General features: G+C 53.9%; 1 protein-coding gene across 3 annotated transcripts in view; it reads right to left on the reverse strand.

Annotated features, from left to right (window-relative positions):
• Positions 1 to 20,114, reverse strand: part of ABR (ABR activator of RhoGEF and GTPase) — a 189,155-nt gene that overhangs the window by 76,269 nt on the left and 92,772 nt on the right. Inside the window, exon 1 of one of the 3 annotated variants that reach the window (XM_043478768.1) lies at positions 7,704 to 8,452. The exons of the other annotated variants lie outside the window; for them this stretch is intronic. Within the exon in view, the coding sequence (XP_043334703.1) occupies positions 7,704 to 7,838 (135 nt within the window). The 5' untranslated portion in view covers positions 7,839 to 8,452. Of the gene's footprint in view, positions 1 to 7,703; positions 8,453 to 20,114 lie in introns of those variants that run through there. 3 annotated transcript variants of the gene reach the window in all.

Genomic DNA, 20,114 nt, shown 5'->3' on the forward strand with positions numbered 1-20,114 from the left:
TCAAAGACTTAATACTGCAAAAAGTGATTACCGGGGAATTCGAGTAGGTTCTTTGCTCGTTTATTTATTCATTCGATACACGCCCACCTATCCTGTAGATAAAGGGAAACGAGCATTCAATAGCCCGTACTTTCATGTGGCTATAAACTAGTGGGAAAGAAACATGTTAAAACCAAAGCCAAGGACTTCCCTGGTGGTACAGTGCGTAAGAATCCGCCTGCCAATGCAGAGGACGGAGGTTCGATTCCTGGTCCGGGAAGATTCCACATGCCATGGAGCAACTCAGCCCACAGCTACTGAGCCTGTGTGCCCCAACTACTGAAGCCCGCTTGACCTAGAGCCTGTGCTCTTCAACACAGAGAAGCCGCTGCAATGAGAAGCCCACACCACATCTAGAGAGTAGCCCCCGCTTACCACAACGAAAGCCCAGCACAGCCAAAAACAAATAAAGCAAAAAAACAGAAACAAAAGCCGAGTAAATATCAATATGACTATAAAGTGTGATGGGGTCCAGCTTCTTCTTTCCTTAAACACCTGCAATGGCTCCCAGCACCTCTCCCCACCCTTCCGATCTCTCCAACAGCCGTCTGCCTTCCCAACAGGCCAGAGTGCTCCAGCCTCCAGACTTTGGTTCTAGCCGATCCTGCTGCCTATAATGCCTTCTCCCGTGTGAGCACTTCTCTCCTGAAGGCACAGCTGAAGGCCCTGGCCCTCCAGCTTCGGCTCGCAAGGAGGGAGTCCGCTGCCCCTGACACATGCCTGATGTTGTTACCTGCCCAGTGATTTTGCAGGGCCTCTGAAGCACCTGTATCTTGCTCCTCTGGACCCCGCCACCTCCCCCCACAAAACCAGCACCACGTGATGCTCCTGACATGTGGGCACCTGACACTTATTAAGCCTTGTAAGTTCTTTCCACTCTCTCATTCAGCTTCATTGCCCTCTCAAATACCTCTCCGAAGTGGGTACTATATTTTTCCATGATACAAATGGAAACAAACAAATAAGACTTAAAAAGAGGGAGGGGACCAGTCCAGAATCACATAGCCAGAAAGTGGCAGAGCTGGGACTCCCTTCTTCTCCCAGGTCCTCGAACACCAAATTCAGGGCTCATCTCCTGCTCTGATGATTCTCTCACTCTTGTGTTCCTTTGTCAAGCTTCAGATGCTTACCTAGAATCTCAAACAGCTCCCTCTTTGGGCATTCAAGCACACACCCTTAGCATAAGCTGAAGCTATGCTGAGCTTCATATTTCTGAAGTTATCAGAAATCTCCTAGGTCCCATGAGAGCTGTTTCTTCCCTGCTGCCTGGCTGCCCAGCAAGTTCTCACAGGCCTCGCTACCCTTTCCCCAGGTGAGGAACTTAACCCTTGACCTGCTATCAGCAAACCAGTTAGCAATTTGGCCGGAGGCAGTCTCTCCCAGAGTCTCTGAAATAAAACCTGATCTTGCAATTGGACATCCTGCCAAAGATGTCCACCTCCTCAGCCACAAAACCTGCGACTATGTCACCTTAGTAGCAAAAGGGAATTTGCAAATGTGACTAAGGATTTTTAGGTGGGGAGGTTATCCTGGGATTATCAGATAAAGCCCAGGTAAGAGACCTTTTGGGGCTTCCTGGTGGCTCAGTGGTAAAGAACCTGCCTGCAAGGCAGGAGCCACAGGAGACAGGAGTGTGATCCCTGGGTCGGGAAGATCCCCTGGAAGAGGGCATGGCAACCCATTCCAGTATTCTTGCCTGGAGAATCCCAAGGACAGAGGAGCCTGGTGGGTTACAGTCCACAGGGTCGCAGAGTTGGACATGACTGAGCACAGCACAGCATGCATGCAAGAGACCTATGAGCAGGAAACAAGAGGGTCAGGGTCAGAGAAAAGGCAACTGGCTCACAGAAGGAGAGAGAGGGGGCATGGGGGCGGGGACAGGGAGAGATTCAGTGAGAAACTGACAGATGCGGCACTACTGGCTTTGAGGATAAAGGATGGGACCACGAGCCAAGGAATGCTGGGGCCTCTAGAAGCTGGAAAAGGCAAGGGAACAGGTCATCTTCCCTAGAGCTTCCAGGAGGAATGCAGCACTCCTGACCCTTGAGACTTGCAAAAGAATAAATCTGTGTAGTTTTAAGCCACCAAATGTGTGGTAGTTGCTTTCGGCAGCATTAGGAGACTAAGTATGGGTGCCAAGGTTTAGGGAAAAACAATAGTTACTTATTGATAGCTTCATAAGTACCAGGCACAGTTCTAAGCGCTTTCCGAGGATTAACTCTCTGGAATCCTGCAGTCTGGATGGTGTTATCATTATCCCTCTGAGGCACAGAGAAAGGAAACTGCCAGCTGTCTAGAGCTGTGGGAATCGCAGGCGGGCAGCACCACCTCCGAGGAACGAGACTGGAGCTTGGAGCAAGGCCCGCAGGCCCTGGAGGTGGAGATCAGACCCTGCTGCTTCTGCCTGACAAGTGGGAACTAGCCCTCTATGTTGGTGGCCAGCCCTTCCTTCCTGTATCCCATTCCCCTCCTGTTCCCTGCCAACCGGGGATGTGCCCAAGGGCTTGGCAAACACGCTCTCAATAAGTCACCAGGGGGCATAGTGTGAGCTTAACTGTAGACCTGGCTGGACCAAGTCCAGGGTGAAGAGCTGGTGACTCATGGCTCCCGTCAAGCCTTTACATTCCACCCCAGGCATGAGCACAGACCCTGGGGTCAGCCCCCATGACAGCCCAGTGCAGCAGGACCCCCTCCTCATAAGACTCCAAACTCGGAGTCCAATCTTGAAAGAATCCCCGCAAATGCAACAAGTAGTCACTCCCAAGCAGCCCCACTCTGGGCTGTACTCACTCTGATGTTTTGGCTGGTGAGGGGATGGAGGCAATGGAAAAGGATGTGAAATTAACCATTTTACCAACAGCTAGCTAACCTGTTCTCAGTTAACACCCCAATCCTCTTCCATCTTCGCTTTCCTCAGACCCCACCTGTTCCTGGTTTGAAATTACCTGGAAATTCACAATTCCTTTTTCAGTCCTCCTGGGGCTACTCTCATCCCATAAAACACCAGGGCTCAGGACTTCCCTGGTGGTCCAGTGGTTAAGACTGTGCTCCCATTGCAGGGTGCACGGGTTCAATCCCTGGTCAGGGAACTAACATCCCGCCTGCCGCACGGTGTGACCACAAAACAAACAAGCAAGCCAGCAGGACTCAGCATCCATTCACTCATTCCTCACTGTGTGCCCAGCACTGGAAAGACAGGGGAGAGGACAGTCTTGACCCCCCAAAGAGCCCCCCAGAGGCACCTACATGCCCAGAATCACCAGGGGGAGTTCTCGGGAGTTCAGGGCCCCCACAGCCTGTGCCAGGCTGCCTGCCAGTCCTGCACATAGGGAAGCTGCCTTCTGGATGACACTGTCCCCACTTCCTCCCCAAGCAGAGCTTATGAAACTCAGCAGCCATGGTGGGCTCGATCACAGCCAGCATTTTACACAATCTGCTGGGCTGAAAGGCTGTCACAGCCTGAGGCCCCAAATCCAAGAGGTCAAGTCACTCTGAAGGGGACAGGAGCTGCAAGTTAGGCTCAGCTGGCTCCGGCCTGGTCTTCTACAGTCTGGGCTAAATAAAGCCTCCAAGGGTTTGGCTCCAGGCCAAATCAAGACACTCTCTCCAGGAGACTTAATCTCCTCTAAGACAGCAATGTGGGCTGAACAGGCAGGACTGCCTGCGACTCCTGAGTCTTAGGCCAAGTGGCTCTGCAGATAGCAGAACTCAGACCACTGGCCACAGCAGTCTGCAAGGGGTAAGGAGGTGGCGGTGGGGCTGTCTGGTCAGAGTCAATGCCACTGAGTCTAGGCGCTGTGTGCATGCCAAGCATCAGCCTCGGAACAGCTAGCCCCTCCCTGAGTTGAGTCGATGCAGGGAACTCAGCCATCCTTCTCCTCTTCTCAGCCCTAGGCACCAGGAAGTTCTCTTTCAGTTAGTTCCCCAGCAGAATGGAGAGCAGAGGACAGAGGCCATGGCTGGGGGACTCTCCTGAAAGGTGGAGCTCCATATTCCGGGCTCCCTGCTGTCTGAAGCCACAGGCAGGCCCCACGGGATCCAGCAGTGCTTCCATCCTTCAGCTGTTCACATCCCACATCTTTGCAGTTGTGTCATACTCACACACCACCAGCATGCTTGCTTAATACTGTTCTTTACAACAACTGGCTTCTTAAAAGCACAGCCTTGGGCTCCCCTGGTGACTCAGAGATAAAGAATCAGCCTGCCAGTGCAGGAGATACGGGTTCAATCCCTGGTCCGGAAAGATCCCACAGGCTGCAGAGCACCTAAGCCCATTACACCACAACTATTGGGCCTGCCTCTAGAGCCTGGGAACCACAACCACTGGAGCCCATGTGTTCTAGAGCTTGGGTCCCCAACAAGAGAAGCCACCACAATGAGGAGCCCCTGCTCGCCACAACTAGAGAAAAGCTTGTGCAGTAACAACGACTCAGCACAGCCAAAAATGAATAAAATAAGTGAAATTAAAAAAACAAAAACAAAAAACAAAAAACCACAGCCTTATTCCAAGCATTATATTTGAAAGCACAGGACAGATGTAAAAATCAAACCCGCACCAGCTTCGGTGGAAGCTCGGTATCTTAACCACTGGATCACCAATCAAGTTCCTATTTTTTTTCTAAGATACATTAAAATATATGCCTAACTGTTAAAGTGAAAAATCTATATCTAGGTGCTACCTAAAATCATCTCTCAAATCATCTCATCTGTGGCTCACATTTCGGGGAAAAACCTGAGTAGGGAACACAGGCATGGCCATCGCTACACATGGCTGGGGGGAGCAGAGATCTGGACAAGTGAAACAGAAACATAGGCGGTTGATAATCCATTAAAAATTGGCACAGAATTCACCTGAAGAGTTAATCTGCATTACAAAGGGATTTAAATATTCCTGACAATTGAGTTCCTTTAAATAGCAGCTTTTACATAGCAAGGCCTCTATCAGCCTGATGTACCTTTAAATAGAATCATATGCAAGATTTGGAGGACGTACATAACACCTTACAGAGGGGAGGCGATGCTGCTCTCAGTATTCATGCGTTATTCTTAGTTTATAGACTATTAACTCTCCAAAGGGAGGTGTGGGTTGAAACACATGGTAAGCTCCAGCTCCAAGCTCCATGGAGAAAACCACGGCCATCTTCATACCTGTCCCCTGGGCAGGATGAAGTATCTCAGAAACTACACTGAAAACAGGGCTGATTTGACCTGTATAACAGGACTGGTGTTAGGACACTCTCGAAGGTAAGTACTCCTGAAGTAAAGTAATAACAAAGAGAGAACGGCCCTGGACTCCTACCAGCTGCCAAGAAGAGTCTACCATGCAGGAGTGTGCCAAGCCCAGGACAGGAGCACACCCTCCGGAAAGGAGCCTTGACCTCACAGGTATACATGCCCACCTGCACCCATCCCCGACTCAATGAGAAGCGGTCTCTCCTAATCTGAATTCAATACCCTTCTATCAGAACCCTTCTCCTGGCTCTGCCTACTTTTTCATTATATTCCTATTATCTGGGCACTTGCCCCCTTGCTCTGAACTCTTTATGAGAGAGGACCAAGTCTTTGTCATCTCCTCTCCTCCCCAGTGCCAGGCATTTTGACTAGAACAGAACCTGAGTGTTTGTTGAATGAATCAGCGAGCTTTCTGCCTGCCTTTCCCTCTATAGATGGCCAAGCCTTGTTGTGGAGAAGGGCTTCCTAGATGTGTTCAGGCTGAGATAGGGGGCCTGGAATTCCCCAACACTCAGGAAAGGGCCCTTGACCCTGGAGAAAGATCCAGGAACAGTGTGGCGGCAGTGCAGTGGGGAGGACTCAGCCAGGCACTCAAAGGGCTCTGGGAGGAATAGCATTTATAGGTGTGATGTGTACCTAAGGCCCCATGGCATCCACACACTTCCTCCTTACAAAGCCAGGGACATCGGGCCTCACTCATCCCACCAATCCACTGGACACCAGCCACACACCAGGCTCTGTGCAGTGCCCACCATGAATACAAGAGGGCCCTGCCCTCAAGGAGAACAGAATCAAGGAGGCAGAGTCTAGAGTTCAAAACAGAATGAAATATGGGCTAGGCTGGTATAAACCAGGGAGGAGGCCCATAAGGCAGCACAGGAGTGGGGCCCCATCTGTGCTGGGGAGGGCATCTCAGGGGAGGACCATTAGGAACCCCGGTAGGTCCCATCCCACACGCCACTAAACTCCCAGCAGGTGCTCTTGGTTCATAACCAGACTTTTCCCCATCCTGCTCCTGGGACGGCTGGTCAGACCCCAAGGGCAAGGTCTCAAGGGCCCAGTGAGAGACATGACTTACTCCAGCGTGCCAGGCTAGCACCAGATGAGCAGCCCAGGGGTGGGGCATCAACCACTGCCAGCCTCCCATTATAGCTCCTCTCTGCCCCACACCCAGGCCTACAGCTACTGCTCCACCCCTTCCACACATCAGCCATCTACCGTGGGCCTGCAGTCTATTTTTACCTCCATTAGCTCCTCCTCGGAACCACACTGTAGCCCGGATGGGGCAGGGCTCTGATGCCCATCTTACAGGAGGGACAAAGGGGCCCAGGGAGGCTCAGTGACAGTTGCCTCCTGCCCACAGCAAGGCTCTGGGCACCACGCCCTCTAGGGTGAGGTGCTGCCAGGGCAGACGGGCCGGGGCCCACAGACAGGCGCCCTCTGTTAGGTAGCCTGGCTTGCAGCCTGAGAACTCCCTGCCATACGTTCTCACTGGCCCTCCCTTCAAGCCGCAGAGCAGGGAGGAGGTGAGCCAAACACTGAGGTCAGAGCTCTTAGAAGCGGGCCTAGGTGAAGGAAAGGAAGAATATAGCGTGGCGTGCAGCACTGGTGTGCTTTCAAGGGGGAGCCCAGCCCCTGGGGCGCAGGTGAAGAGAAGGAAGGGGGACTGAGGCAGTCCCGCCCCTCCCACTCTACCGTCAAGGCAACTCCTCCGAGACAAGGGCACCGCGGCAGAGAATGCCCATAGCCCAGCGGCGGTGGGCTGTTATGCTTCCTGCCAGTGCCCACCTTGGGTAAAGTGCCTTATCCACCCAGCTCCGGCCTCCAAGCTGGCTGTTACCTCCCCCTTTCGGCTCATCCAACTCTCTTCCTTCAAGGAAGCCCAGTGACCCCTGGTTCTGGATCCCTCCAAACACCCCGAGCCCTGGCCCAGATGCTCCAAGTCTCCTAGCTGGGAAGAGCGAGGGTCCCCTTGGCCTGAACTTCCCAAGTGCACTTATCCCCCTGCTGCCATGGAAACAAGGAATTACAGCTTTCTGGTTTCAGGTCAGCCGGCTCTTGGGGGGCTTGGGTGGGCAGCAGGCTCATACCCCTGGCGTGCCCCCCAGGTGACTCATGTCACTGCCAGAGAAAAAGCCACCGCCATCCCCCACCCCGCGAGCTGGTCTGGGGAAAGCCAGCAGCCACTCCCCTCCGAGGACAACTGGTCCAAGGGGAGGAGGCGGGCACTGCACCTCTTCCCCGGGAACAACTGCCCAGAGCACAGCCCCTCGCATCCCCTGGGGGGCGGGCGGCCGGGAGCCGGCCCCCTCTCCGGTTGGGGTGCTCCAGCTCAGCCACGAGGCTGGTGCGCAAACCAGCCATTTCTGCAGTTAGAGCCGCGAGCCCTGCCCCCTCCCCCGACAAGCATCCAGGGCGTGTCACGTTCCCACCTTCACAGTCACCAAGAAGGGGGACCCTGAGCTGGGGCTGGTCGGGGTTCCCAGCTCGCACTCCTCCAGCAGAAACACATCTTCATCCTCCAGGACCTTGTCCAAAAAGCCTATCGCCTCCTCTTCCTCTTCCATGGCAGCCGGAGCCGCGGAGGGCAAACAGGAAGCGGGGTCCCGGCGGCAGCAACGGCAGCAGCCGTGGCCGCCGGCGCCCGGGAGGGAGCGGGGCGGGCCGGCGGGGACGGGAAGAGCGCGCGGGGCAGGCCTACACCAGCACGCGGGCCTCCCCGGAGTCCGTCCTGGCGCTCGGCCACCGGCTGCCGATGAAAGGGTCCATTATGAACCTTCTCGGGCCGCCGGCTCCCGGCCCTCCCGGAGAAAGGGGAAGCGGGGCGGCCCCACGGGTCCTGGTCGCCTCTCGCAGGGAGCTCCAGCCGCTGCCGCCGCGATCCCGGGGCCCGCGCGCCCCTGCCCGCCGTGCGCGCCGGCTCTCCGGGCAGGCGGGGCCCCGCTCCTCGCGCCGCTCCCAGCCCGGCCCGGGCGCCCCGCCGCCGCCGCCGGCCGCTCGGATCCCGCCCTCCTGGACGCCGAAGCTCGCGTTCGCTCTCAAGACACAGGAAATGCACGACTCGACGGGCGAGGTGGAGCCGTTCCACTCTCTGCGGTCGCCGGGCCAGCCGGCCGGCGGGAGGCTCCCGGAGCGCGGAGGAGGGGCGACGAGGCCGCAGTCGGGCCGGGCGCGGGGGGGAGGTCCGCTTCCCAGAGACAGGCTTTTATTTACAGCCCCTCACCGGCCCCGCGGGCTGGGCGGGCCGGCGGGCGGGGGCGGAGCGGAGGAGCAGCTGCCTGCAGAGCCTCGCGGGCCCCCGGGCCAACCTCGGTGTCACCTTGGGATGCCGACCAGCCCCTTGTCACTTCCGCCCCAGGCTCTGACACCTTTAGGCCTGGTGAGAAACCATAGTTTCCATCGCCACCGTGGTTGGGGGAAGAAGGCTTTGTGCAAAGGAGGCCTGACCTGCTTTCTCGAGGCTGAAGCACAAGTGCCAGCCAGGGTTTGCAGCGGGGGCCGCCTGGGGCCGCCAGGGGTACCACACCTCCTTACAGATGCTGCTGAGATTAGCAGCACCACACCTCTTTGCGGCTTTTCTCCTTCAAGAAGGGCCTCTGGGCCTAGTAGAACCAGACCCGCAGGGAAGGGTACACTGAAGCCAGGACCACGAGCATCGCCAGCCCTGCCCATCCCAGCCTGCTTCCCCTGGCTTCCATGCTTCCTGAAGCTAAATCCACCTGCACATCCCCCGGTCCCCCTGGCCCCATCCAGAGATGTATCAATACGTCCACCTACTCTTGCCAGGAAGGAGTTTCAGGGCGGCAGCTGGGAAAATCTCTTTCACAACACAACATCTAGGATAAAGGTTGCAAACTCCAGGCTCCAGGAGGGTGAGGGTAAGATAGGTTAGTGAAGTGAGCCAGGTAGGGACCAGGTGAATTCAAGAAAGTGTCACTCAGCTCCAGCTGCTGGCTGCCAGGGGCAGTGCAGGCTCAAGGTTGCCCCCCCCAACCCCCTCCCCCGTCTTGGATGGTTCCAGAGAAGCTTCTCTGGATTCTTAAGTGAGAGTTCTCAATTTAAAAATGATGGCAGAGGGACTTCCCTGACAGTCCAGTGGTTAAGACTTCCCCTTCCAATGCAGAGGGTGCGGGTTCCCTGGCCTGGGAGCTACGATCCCACATGCCTCCGGGCCAAAAAACCAAAATACGAAACAGAAGCAATATTGTAATAAACTCAACAAAGACTTTAAAAATGGTCCACATCAAAACAATAAAAATAAAAAATAAATGATGGCAGGTAAATTATATTTAAGAAACAAAACAAGGTGCAGTCTAAATGAAACATCTGTGCACTGAATCAGGCTTACGGACAAGACTGCTGCCTTCTTGCAACTGGTTGTTTCTTTGAGGGAAGTTTGGGAGTGTGTGTGCGTGCGTGTGTGTGTGTGTGTGTGTGCGCGCGCGCGTGCGCGCGGGGCGGATGGGGATGGGGAGAGGGTGTTGGAGGATGGTCCTGGAGTTATCACCTCTGTCCCATTTCCTCCTGGTATCTTGGAACCAAATTCAGCTTCACACATGATCAGTCTACCACTTTGTAAACCTGTATAATAAATGCCACCAACCAGGCAGGTCAAGTGAACACTCTGGATTCTGAGTAATGAGCCCTGAAGCTCCAACTCCACTCAAGCACCCCCAACCTGCCCCCACCCTGCCAATCTCCCACCAGCCCCCAAACTATGTCTCTAGTCGGGGATTTCCTCAAAATCTTCCTGGTGCTTCTAGCTCACAAGTGACTCAGTACACAGTTGCCAGGACCAGCCAGTGGTTCTTAATGATGCAGTGTCTGAGTTGTCCCTGATGCCTTGTGTGTCTACCAGGACCTCCTTATGTGATGGCGCATCCCCGTCTGGTGGCAGGTGTGTGGCCATAGGGGGAAGAGTCCAGCTCTTTGGGACTCATTTGGAAACGCATTCCAAAGTGGGGGTCAACCATGCACCACCCTGGGCCCACCTGGGGTCATCACCTCTCCTCCCAACTGAGTATCTCAGCCGAGAAGAGGGCCCTCGGTTGAGCTCCAGGCTGGGTGGAGGGGTTGAGAAAAAGGGAGGAGGGAAAAGGAGAGGAGTGGACGTGGTTTCTCATCCCAACTTCCCCCAAAATCTTTGAAAGTTCCCATCTCTAGGTGGGGCTCCTGCCATTCTATTACAGCTGAAAACCTGTCTTCTCCAGTAAAAGATCTCTCCCTGTCACTATAGCTGAAATACAGACCAAGACATTTGGTGTAAGTTCTCTGGGGCCTCAGGGCTGACGGGGCTCCACACGGGCACACCCCACCTTACACCCGGCCTCTCCATCAGTCCCCGTCCCTGCCCTGGCTGGGTTATATATAGCCGGGGCACATCAGAAGGGCCACAATTCCTCATCTGGTTTGAGCGGGTGAGGCTGTTCTCAGGGCTTGGGAACAACCAGGACTGGCATTCCCCAGGGCACAGCGTGTGCCAGCCCAGGGCTCTGTGCCAGCCTCCCACCCTGCAGGCTCCGAGTGCATGGCATATGGGGGCTGCCCTCACTGGTCGGACAAGCAGGTGGCATGGGAGAAGGGCCTAACAGCCCGAGGGCCCCCCCATCTGCCTTCCCCCACCCAAAGGAACATGAGGGGTCCTGAGGGGTCTCCTAGAAGTATCCCCCTCTCTGTTTCCCCAGGCCCCTCCCCAGCAGGGCAGGGTCGACACCACTTCTTCCAAACCCTGAAACCTCTCAGAAGCTGCCCCCCTGAACATCCAAACATCTCCACTCCACCGGTCCCGGGGTTGGCTGGAAATTCCAGTGAGTAACTCAAGTGTCCTTCCATCTCCCTCAGGCACACAGACTCCACTCAGAGGCCCTCAGTCCTGCCCCTGGAGGGAATGACTCACAAGTCCCAGGGGGTGTCTCCTCCCTTTCCCCTGCCCATGCCCTGAGCCAGCCCTGGACCGGGCTTCCTCCCTCTGTCCTCTGCAGCTCTGCCTAGCTCCAGATCCTCCTCTCCAGAGAAGCTGCTTGCTCCAAAGGCCTTGCAGCTGCTGTATTCCCAAGTCACAGGCTCCCTTCTCTACTCCTTTGCCTCTGCAGTCTGGACACTCTTAAACCCCTCAGCTCCCATGGCCATGTCGATGCTGCCTCTGACCACTCTGGTTTAGGCTGGCCCTTCTCTCTCCTGCCCCCTAGAAGATGGAGTCACCCAGTTGGACCCAGGCCTCCGCACTATGCCCTCTACCCCCCTCTACCCTTGGGGAACTCATCCCCCGTCACTGGTGGCCCGTCCCCATCTGCAGCCGCAGTGTCCTGCTCTGCTCCCAGTGTGACGTCTGAGCTGTCTGCTGGTTCTTCTCACTTGGAAGTCCCACTGGTAGCCCCTCAAACTCCACCTCTCCAGACCAAACGACCCTTCTCCCTCTCTCAACCAGCTTCCCCTTCTGGCTTCTCCACTTCTGTTGGCGGGGTCACCATCTTGTGACTGTTTCTTCCCTCAGGCCCCACATCCTTTTTACCAAGTCACTTAGTGCTTCCTTCTTTTCCTTTTCCAAAGCCACCACCCCAACCAGGGTTTGCAGCATCTCACACGACACAACCACAATAATATCCCTCTTTGACTCCTGATCTTGTCTGTCCATCTGATGGTTCATTCATACCCAGAGAAGGCCTGGCATTACAAATACACAAACCTGGGGGACACAGTCCTTGCTATTAGAATGCTCTCAACTCAAACTCCCCTGGTGGTCCAGTGGTTAAGACCCCAAGCTCCCACTGCAGGGGCCAGGGGTGAACCTCCCTGGTTGGGAAGGATCCCATGCATGCCTCGTGGCAAAAAAAAAAACTCAACTCAAAGAGGGTGACGGGCCTACAAACAGATGAGGCAGTATTCTCACTGGTCAACACAGTGGGAACAGAGGACAAAGGTCCTAATCCTGCCTGAGAGGAAAAGCTTCACGGGAGAGTGGTTTCTGAGCAGCATCTTGAAAAGGGGAAGGGCTTCAAGGCAATGGGAGGAAAATGTTTTGGAAGGAACCCCAGGAAACACAGCAGGAGGACAGAAGAGAGAAGGGGCAGGTGATGAACTTGGAGGGGTGGGCGGGAAGCACTCCGTGGAGGGCGAGGGGCGTGGGGTCCCCCATGGGCAAGGGACACGGACTAAGATTTCCGACACCCACCAAGCCTACACTTTTCCAAGCCACCAACAGTTTACTCTCCCCAAACCCAGCAGCCTTCTCTCACACTCCTCTCCATCCCCTCATTCCCTTACCCCCTCCATCAACAAGTATCTATTGCCTGCCAGGCGCTGGGGTAGCACTCACAACGCAGCCACCAGCGAGAGGATTTGTCTACCTCCATGGAGCTGACTGTCTCAGGGACAGACCGGCCACCACTCGCCAAGGTAGGGCCAGGGGAAGGGTGCAGTCTCAGAACTATGGGGCCGAGGTACAACCCCTTCAGAAAGAATAACTCGGAAATATCTATTGTGATTTAAAATGTTCACACCCTCTGAGTCAGCACCTCCACTTTATGGAATTTTTCTGCAAAAACATTTCTACAAGGGCTCAAAGATCTCTGCACAAAGATGTTCACTGCAATGATGGTTAAACCAGTGAAAGACTGGAAACAGTCCAAATGTCTACTTGATGGGGACTGGCCAAGTGAATTATTGTACATCCGTTAAAAGAAACACTACATACAGTTGTGAAGGAGAATGAGGTAGGTCTTTAATTACTGATACGCAAGACGTCCAAGACTTATTAAGTAAAATAACCAGAGAAAATTGCATAAAGTATCAATAGTATGATCCCACTTTTTAAAATATGTATATACACACACACATATACACATATTGGAGAAAGAAATGGCAGCCTACTCCAGTATTCTTCCCTGGAAAATCCCATGGACACAGGAGCCTGGTGGACTACAGTCCATGGGGTTGCAGAGTTGGACATGACTTAGCGACTAAACAACAATAATATATACATATACACATATATATAGAATGTGTTTATATATACAAATATGTATAATGCATATATAATGTACTTATATATAAATATATAATGTATAAGTAAATACATACATATTATATAATGTATTTATAAATATACATTAAAATGTATTTTATGTATATAATATCTCACTTGGAAAAATAAGGAAAAATATACAACCATCTCTTAACAGATATTCTCTCTGTAAAAGGAGACTTAAGGAGACTTTCACTTTCCATATGATACATTTCTATAAAATTAGAATTTTCAGTGATATAATCAAAAAATGAAGAAGTTAAAAAAAAGAAGTGTGTTACGTGCTACAATTGGGAAAGTAGACCGAGCTCTGGGGGCACAAGACACACACATATGATGCAGCAAAGGGGAGTCACTCACAGGAAGTTCTCCAGAGAAGGTGACCTTAAAACTCCTACCTGGGACTTCCCTGGTGGTTCAGTGGTTAGGACACCACACTTCCACTGCAGCGGGGGCGATAGGATCCCCGGCTGGGGAACTAAGATCCAGCATGCCACAAGGCACAGCCAAAAGATGATACAAAAACAAAACTCCTACCTGAAAATGAACAGTGACTAGCCATGCCAGTGGGGACTCGCAGACAGATAGGACAGCAGGAGGCACAATGAAACGAGTTCAGTCTGGGTGGCAAGTCTTCCTTCATTCCACCAGTACTTACTGGGCATCTCTGATGTGCCAGGCACAGTTCTAGGTACTAGGGTTTGCAATGAGCACACATTTAAGTATAAAACTGACAAAGCTCCATGGTGGAGCTCAGGTTCTAGCTGGAGGGCTGGTGATGAGGTTGCAGAGGTGGGCAGCAGTCAAGTGGTCAGGTTAGGCATGGCCTTGACAGCACTGCTAGGGGCAGGCATGGAAAAATCTGACTGGGAGTGACCGGACAGTGTTTCAATGTGTCCCTCCCGCTGACATCAGATTACTCTTTCTAACACATTGCTCACTCTGTGCCCAGCAGGAAGCCACCAAGTCAGCCCAAACAAGGACAGTGGGGCCCTTGCTGATGACTCAACTGATCACATTGTTGACAACAACCACCTTTGCTGTTTGCTGTCCCCTGAAAGGGCCAGGCACAGTCTCGCCTCCAGGCCTTTTCCTGGCTTGGAGCCCCATCTCCTTCTTCTCTACTTGTTCCTGGCCCTTCCTACTTCCTTGGCAGGAACTCAAGCCCACCCCTTTGTTTTCCAGAGCTCATCAGACCCTGGGCCAATGAGAACTGACCCCGGGGGCCAGTGCCATGGGTAGACACAGGGTCAGCATCCACCACAGATAGAATCAGGTTCATCATCTTCTTGATAATCAGCCTCCTCCCTCTGACTTCCCTTTTTCTGCTGTAGCAGAAGTCACTACAAACATCACATAGAGTTCAATCACATGAAGCAAATGTTGGATATAAGCCAGTACACGACACTGTTTATAAAAACAAAATAAAAAAAACTTCTCCTGGATTTTATACTGGAATCCTTGTTCTGCCTCTTACCAGTTGTGTGACCCTGGGCAAGTCATTCAAACTCTATGGGCCTCGGTTTCCTCATCTGTAAAACGGGGATAATTCTAACACCAACTCTAGGTTTGCTGAGGGTTTCCCAGGTGGCACCGAGTGGTAAAGAACCCATCTGTCAATGGAGGAGACATAAGAGACGCAGTTTCGATCCCTGGGTCAGGAAGGTCCCCTGGAGGAGGGCATGGCAACCCACTCTAGTATTCCTGCCTGGAATATCCCATGGACAGAGGAGCCTGGTGGGCTACAGTCCATGGGGTCACACGGAGTCTGACACGACTGAGCGACTTGCATATTGCATAGCATATATGCTAGGTTTGCTGGGAGGACTAGTACACGTGGGGCAGTGTCTGGCATATGTCGAGTCCTTGGCAGGCACCTGCTATTCTCCCCTTCTTTGGCAGGGGTGGTGGGGTGTGGAGAGTGCAAGAAAGGGGAGCCCTAGCCCAATCCCAGCCTCACCTCCCACCTCTTCCAGTGAACCCAGTGCTCCGGCCCCACCAGACCATTCCCCCCTTCTCACACCTCCAGAGGCCTTCCCACATTCCAGAACTTAAACAGCCCCCTTTATCTAGAATGTCCTTCCTGACCAGTGCCCAGGCAGAACACTACCTACTTTCTGAGGCTGCCTCCTCCATGCTGCCTTCCTTGATTCCCCCACCTGAGGCCACATGGCTTCTTCCTTGAGATGCTATATTAATACATCTCTCAGGCCTTGAAATTGAGGAATTGTGTGCATGTATATGCATATGTGCGTGTGTATGGGGGGCGGGGGGAGGTGAGGGGCAATTCCTGTTTATCCCACAGCACCCAGAACAAGATCGTATAAAAGGTGTGCCCTGGTGGTTTAGTGGTTAGGACTCCGGGCTTTCACTGTCATGGCTTGGGTTCAAAACCTGGTCGGGGAACTGAGATCTTGTAAGCTGCAAGGTGCAGCCAAAAAAAAAAGGTAGGTGCTCAGAAAACACATAGTGAATAGAATTGACCTCAGGAGCTTTACAGGGCAAGATAAAAGGTCTCCCAAGAAGATAAATCAAGAGGTTCAGGTTGGGTGGATGGTACCTGAGGAAACTGGTCATCCACCGCGACACCCTCCAGAGGGGCCTCTGCCTCCCAGGCAGGCCAGGGAGGATGCTGAGCCACCTCTGCTAGGACTAGAGTGGGGGTGGGGGGCCCAAGGACAGCCAGAGCTGGGGACCCATGTTACCGAGTTCATATCCCGGGAGAGGTTCAAAGACAACGATCACCTCAGGAGCTGTCCTCCTTGGGATGCAGACTGTGTTCTCACAGTTGCTGCGTCTCTTGGTCCTCTCAGCAGCCCTTCCAGATAGGAGGTATTTACACTTATTTACAGCTGCGGGGACTAGGACTCTACAGGCTGTTTCAAGTTACAGAGCCAGGAAGTACACTAAGGCTTGTCCTGGACAGCTGGCAGAGAACCACGGAGATGAGCAACCCCCACTCATCAGCTCTGGGACCTCAGCTGGTTTGTGTCACCTCTCTGCGCCTCAGTTTTCACATCTGGAAAACGGGGCAGTCACAGTGCCGACCTCCCAACGGATGGTGAGGACTAAATGAGGCAGTATTTATGAAGTGCAACAACAGGGCCCAGCCTTCTGTAATGGCTATGCAAGTGTTTCTCTTCTTTCTGTCACACAGGCAGGAGGGTGGGAGGAACCTGTGTTGCCTTCCAGACAGAAGCAACCAGCTCATAACCCTGTGGGAGGAAAGTCCACAGGAGCGGTGGTCCCCAACCTTTTTGGTACCAGGGACCAGTTTCATGGAAGATAACTTTTCCATGGACTCAGGTCGGGGGAGATGGCTTGGGCATGATTCAGATACTTTACATTTATTATGCCCTTTATTCCAATTATTATTACACTAGCTCTACCACAGGTTATCAGGTTACTAGATCCTGGAGGTTGGGGACCCCTGTACGAGAGCATCATCAGAGCATCATGGTGGAAAGAAAGCGCCAGCACCCACTAGTGGAGGAACCAGGTGCGTGCGTGCATGATGTGCTAGGTCACTCAACTGTCTGACTCTTTATGACCCCATGGACTATCTGTCCCCAGGCTCCTCTGTCCATGGGATTTTCCAGGCAAGAATCCTGGAGTGGGTTGCCATTTCCTTCTCCAGGGAATCTGCCCGACCCAGGGATCGAACCCGCATCTCCTGGTGGATTCTTTACCACTAGTGCCACCTGGGAAGCCGGGGGAACCAGGTGATGATGATGGAAAAGAGAGTCCGTGGGTAAGATCCAGCCTGCTGCAGGGATATTCCCTGCCCTTCTGTGCCCTGGTAGAGCCCAGAGGCCATCCAGCCTCTGCCCCTTGGCAGCTCAACTATATGGCCAAACGTCTCAAAGTGAAGGCATTCTTGGGGCAATTTCACATCTGTTGGCCTCCCTACCCCACCCCCAAAGACTCCAGAGCTTCAAGGGCAGAGGATGGGTCTGGCTGGGCTCACTCTCCTATCCACCGTCCTGGGATCTGCAGGAGGTGAGCCGACCCTCACCGAATACAGTCTGCTTTGGAAGCAGCCTTACTAGTGAGTGTGAAGCATGTTAATGAGCCATGATCTCAGCACACTGGCAGGGAGAGGGAGGCCCCAGACAGGCCGTGAGCGCTACAGGGTGCTCCAGGTTGGCCAGGTGTGGCAGACCAGGGAAGCCCAAGTCCCACCCAGATGTGGGGGGCGTGGGGCGGCGATGAGCCAGAGAGCCCAGGGAAGGCCAGCTGTGGAGGGGCTGAGGGCCACAGCCAAGGCACTGTGTCTCCCCACTTCCGATTTACATCCTCCTTGACTCGGATAAGCCAAGCAACTGCCTGAGCCATAGATCCCTCATCTATGAAATGGGGGCTCCTCCAGCAGCTGGAGGGCTGGGTGGCAATGCAGCCGGGCACCCGGCACGTAGCAGGGCCAGGCAGGCTCCTTCTCTTTGCAGCGGGGACCAAAGATCCAGAAAGGAGCCGTGAGGAGCAAGGCTGCTGAGGCAGGAGGTTGGTAACTTGAGGAGCAATGCCTGGTTTTATCTGCAGCTGGAAACCCCTGAGAGATGTAAACATCAGGGACAGCCCCAAAGCCTCCCAACCCAGGCCTCAAACACCGTCCAAAGGGAGCAGACTGGGAAGCCAGCTCAGAGGCTCCCAGCTCTCCACGTGGCTTCTCCTTTCACCTAGAAGGAAGCTCCTTGTCCTGCAACCTCAAATCCTGAACTACAAGCCTCCAAACAGACCAGGAAGGGAAGAGGGAGCAGCGATTCATCCCAGCTTTGTCCCCTGAGACTGCATCCACCTAACCTCCCGGCTCCCCGGCCATCCTGGTGCTGGTTGGTTGGTTCAATTCTACAACACTGGGTGAATACCCCTAGGCGGCCAGGAGTCACTGATAGGGTCCACAGAGATGATTTGGGATCAGAGCTCTTGATGTCACAGGGCAGACGTGCTCCTCAAGTAACTGTGCACACTCCCCAAACAGCAGAGGGCTCAGCCATGGGCTGGGAAAGCTTCACGGGGAGGTGGGGTCTGAGTGGACCCGGCAGCACTGCATAGACTCCAGCGTCAGAAAAACCCACATTTAGGGACTTCCTGGTGGTCCCGTGGTTACGACTGAGCTTCCAGTGCAGGGGGCTCAGATTTGATCCCTGGTCAAGGAACTAAGATCCCACATGCCATCATGGGCCAAAAATAAAAAAAGAGAAAGACCCAAGTTTAAGTACATCTTTGGCTCCTCTGGCTGGTCTTGGGCAATTATGTCACCTCTCTGATCTTCCATTTCCTCAGCAGTAAAAATGATGATCATTGCACCTACCACCTAGTGTTGTTGGGTTAGTTGCTCAGCCGTGTCCAACTCTTTGTGACCCCATGGACTGTACCCCTCCAGGCTCCTCTGTCCGTGGAATTCTCCAGGCAAGAATACTGCAGTGGGTTGCCATTCCCTTCTCCAGGGGATCGTCCTGACCCAGGGATCTGAACCTGGGTCTCTCACATTGCAGGCAGATTCTTTACCATCTGCGCCACCAGGGAAGCCCACATAGGGCTGTGGTGAGCCTTACACAAGACAACCCATGTAGAAGGCGCAGGGTAAGTAGCTGTGGGGTAGAGAGGGTGTTGGGGGAGGGGGAGGGATGAGAAGGATGACAATGGTGATTATCTCAATTCTCCCCCACCCATCTTTAAATTATCCTGCCCTCTGGAGCCTGAACCCGTCAATTCAACAGCTCGTGCAGTCCTAACACTTGCAGACTTTACAAAGTGCTCCACCTGGCACCACCTTATGGGAGCTTCCTGACAGCTGTGTGAGGTCAAGAGAAGGGAAATTCTCAGTGTCTTCACTTTACAGATGAGCAAACTGGAGCTCAGAGAGGGTGAGTGACAGCCCTTAGGTCACACAGCTAGAAAGTGGTGGCACTGAAACAACACCCAGATCGTCTCTCCGCCTTGTGGCCCCTTTGCAGTGTGCCTCCCGAGAGGGGAATCAGAGGAGTCCATGGTTTACAGGGCGCACGCTTTCCTGTAAGACCAGGGTCCTGGCGGAGAAACACTTAACCCCCTTGTCACCGAGAGCGAGCCCCGCCCCTCCCTCCCAGGGTGAAAGCCGGCCCTCTGCTGAACGGAGCCACCAGGGGGCGCTGTGCTTAGCCCGGGTTCGGGGAAAGAAACGCCGCCGGGCACTGGGCTGCACACTGGGGCACGTCTACGGCAGGAAGCAGAGTGAGGCTGCAGGGGCGGGCTGGGGGGGAGTGAGGAGCATGTGTCCTGCCGACACCAGAGACTCAGTTTCATCCGGGCTCCTGCACCTGCTAGGACAGACCCAACCCCAAAAAGGAGATTGCAAAAGCAGAGTGAGTCATTGTCCAGCAAACACTCATTAGACCGGGTCCTCACTCCTCTTGAGGCTGGTGAGGAGAGTCTTGTGGGCCGTCGTCACCAAGAACTGAGGACCCACAGCACACCAGGCCCAGTTCTACAAGCCTCACCGGGGCTATCTCAGTCCTCTCAACAACCCTTAAGGTATTTAGTCCTATTTAGACATGAGGAAACTGAGGGTCAGAGGGGTTATGACACTGGTTTAAGGTCCCACTGCTAGACAGCAGCACAAGTTCGTCTATCCAAAGCTCATGGCCCTGCCATTCTCTGAGCTGCTGGGAGAGTCAGACCATGAGGGCTGGTTTTATGAACCAAGCTGACAGGGCTACAGGTGCCCAAACATTTGGCTGAACATTATTCTGGGTGTGTCTGTGAGGGTGTTTCTGGGTGAGATTAACGCTTGAAACAGTTGACTGAATAAAGCAGTTTGCCCTCTCCAATGTGGATGGGC

Source organism: Cervus canadensis, chromosome 1 (assembly GCF_019320065.1).
Source record: "Cervus canadensis isolate Bull #8, Minnesota chromosome 1, ASM1932006v1, whole genome shotgun sequence".
In the NCBI taxonomy this organism is placed as follows: Eukaryota; Metazoa; Chordata; class Mammalia; order Artiodactyla; family Cervidae; genus Cervus; species Cervus canadensis.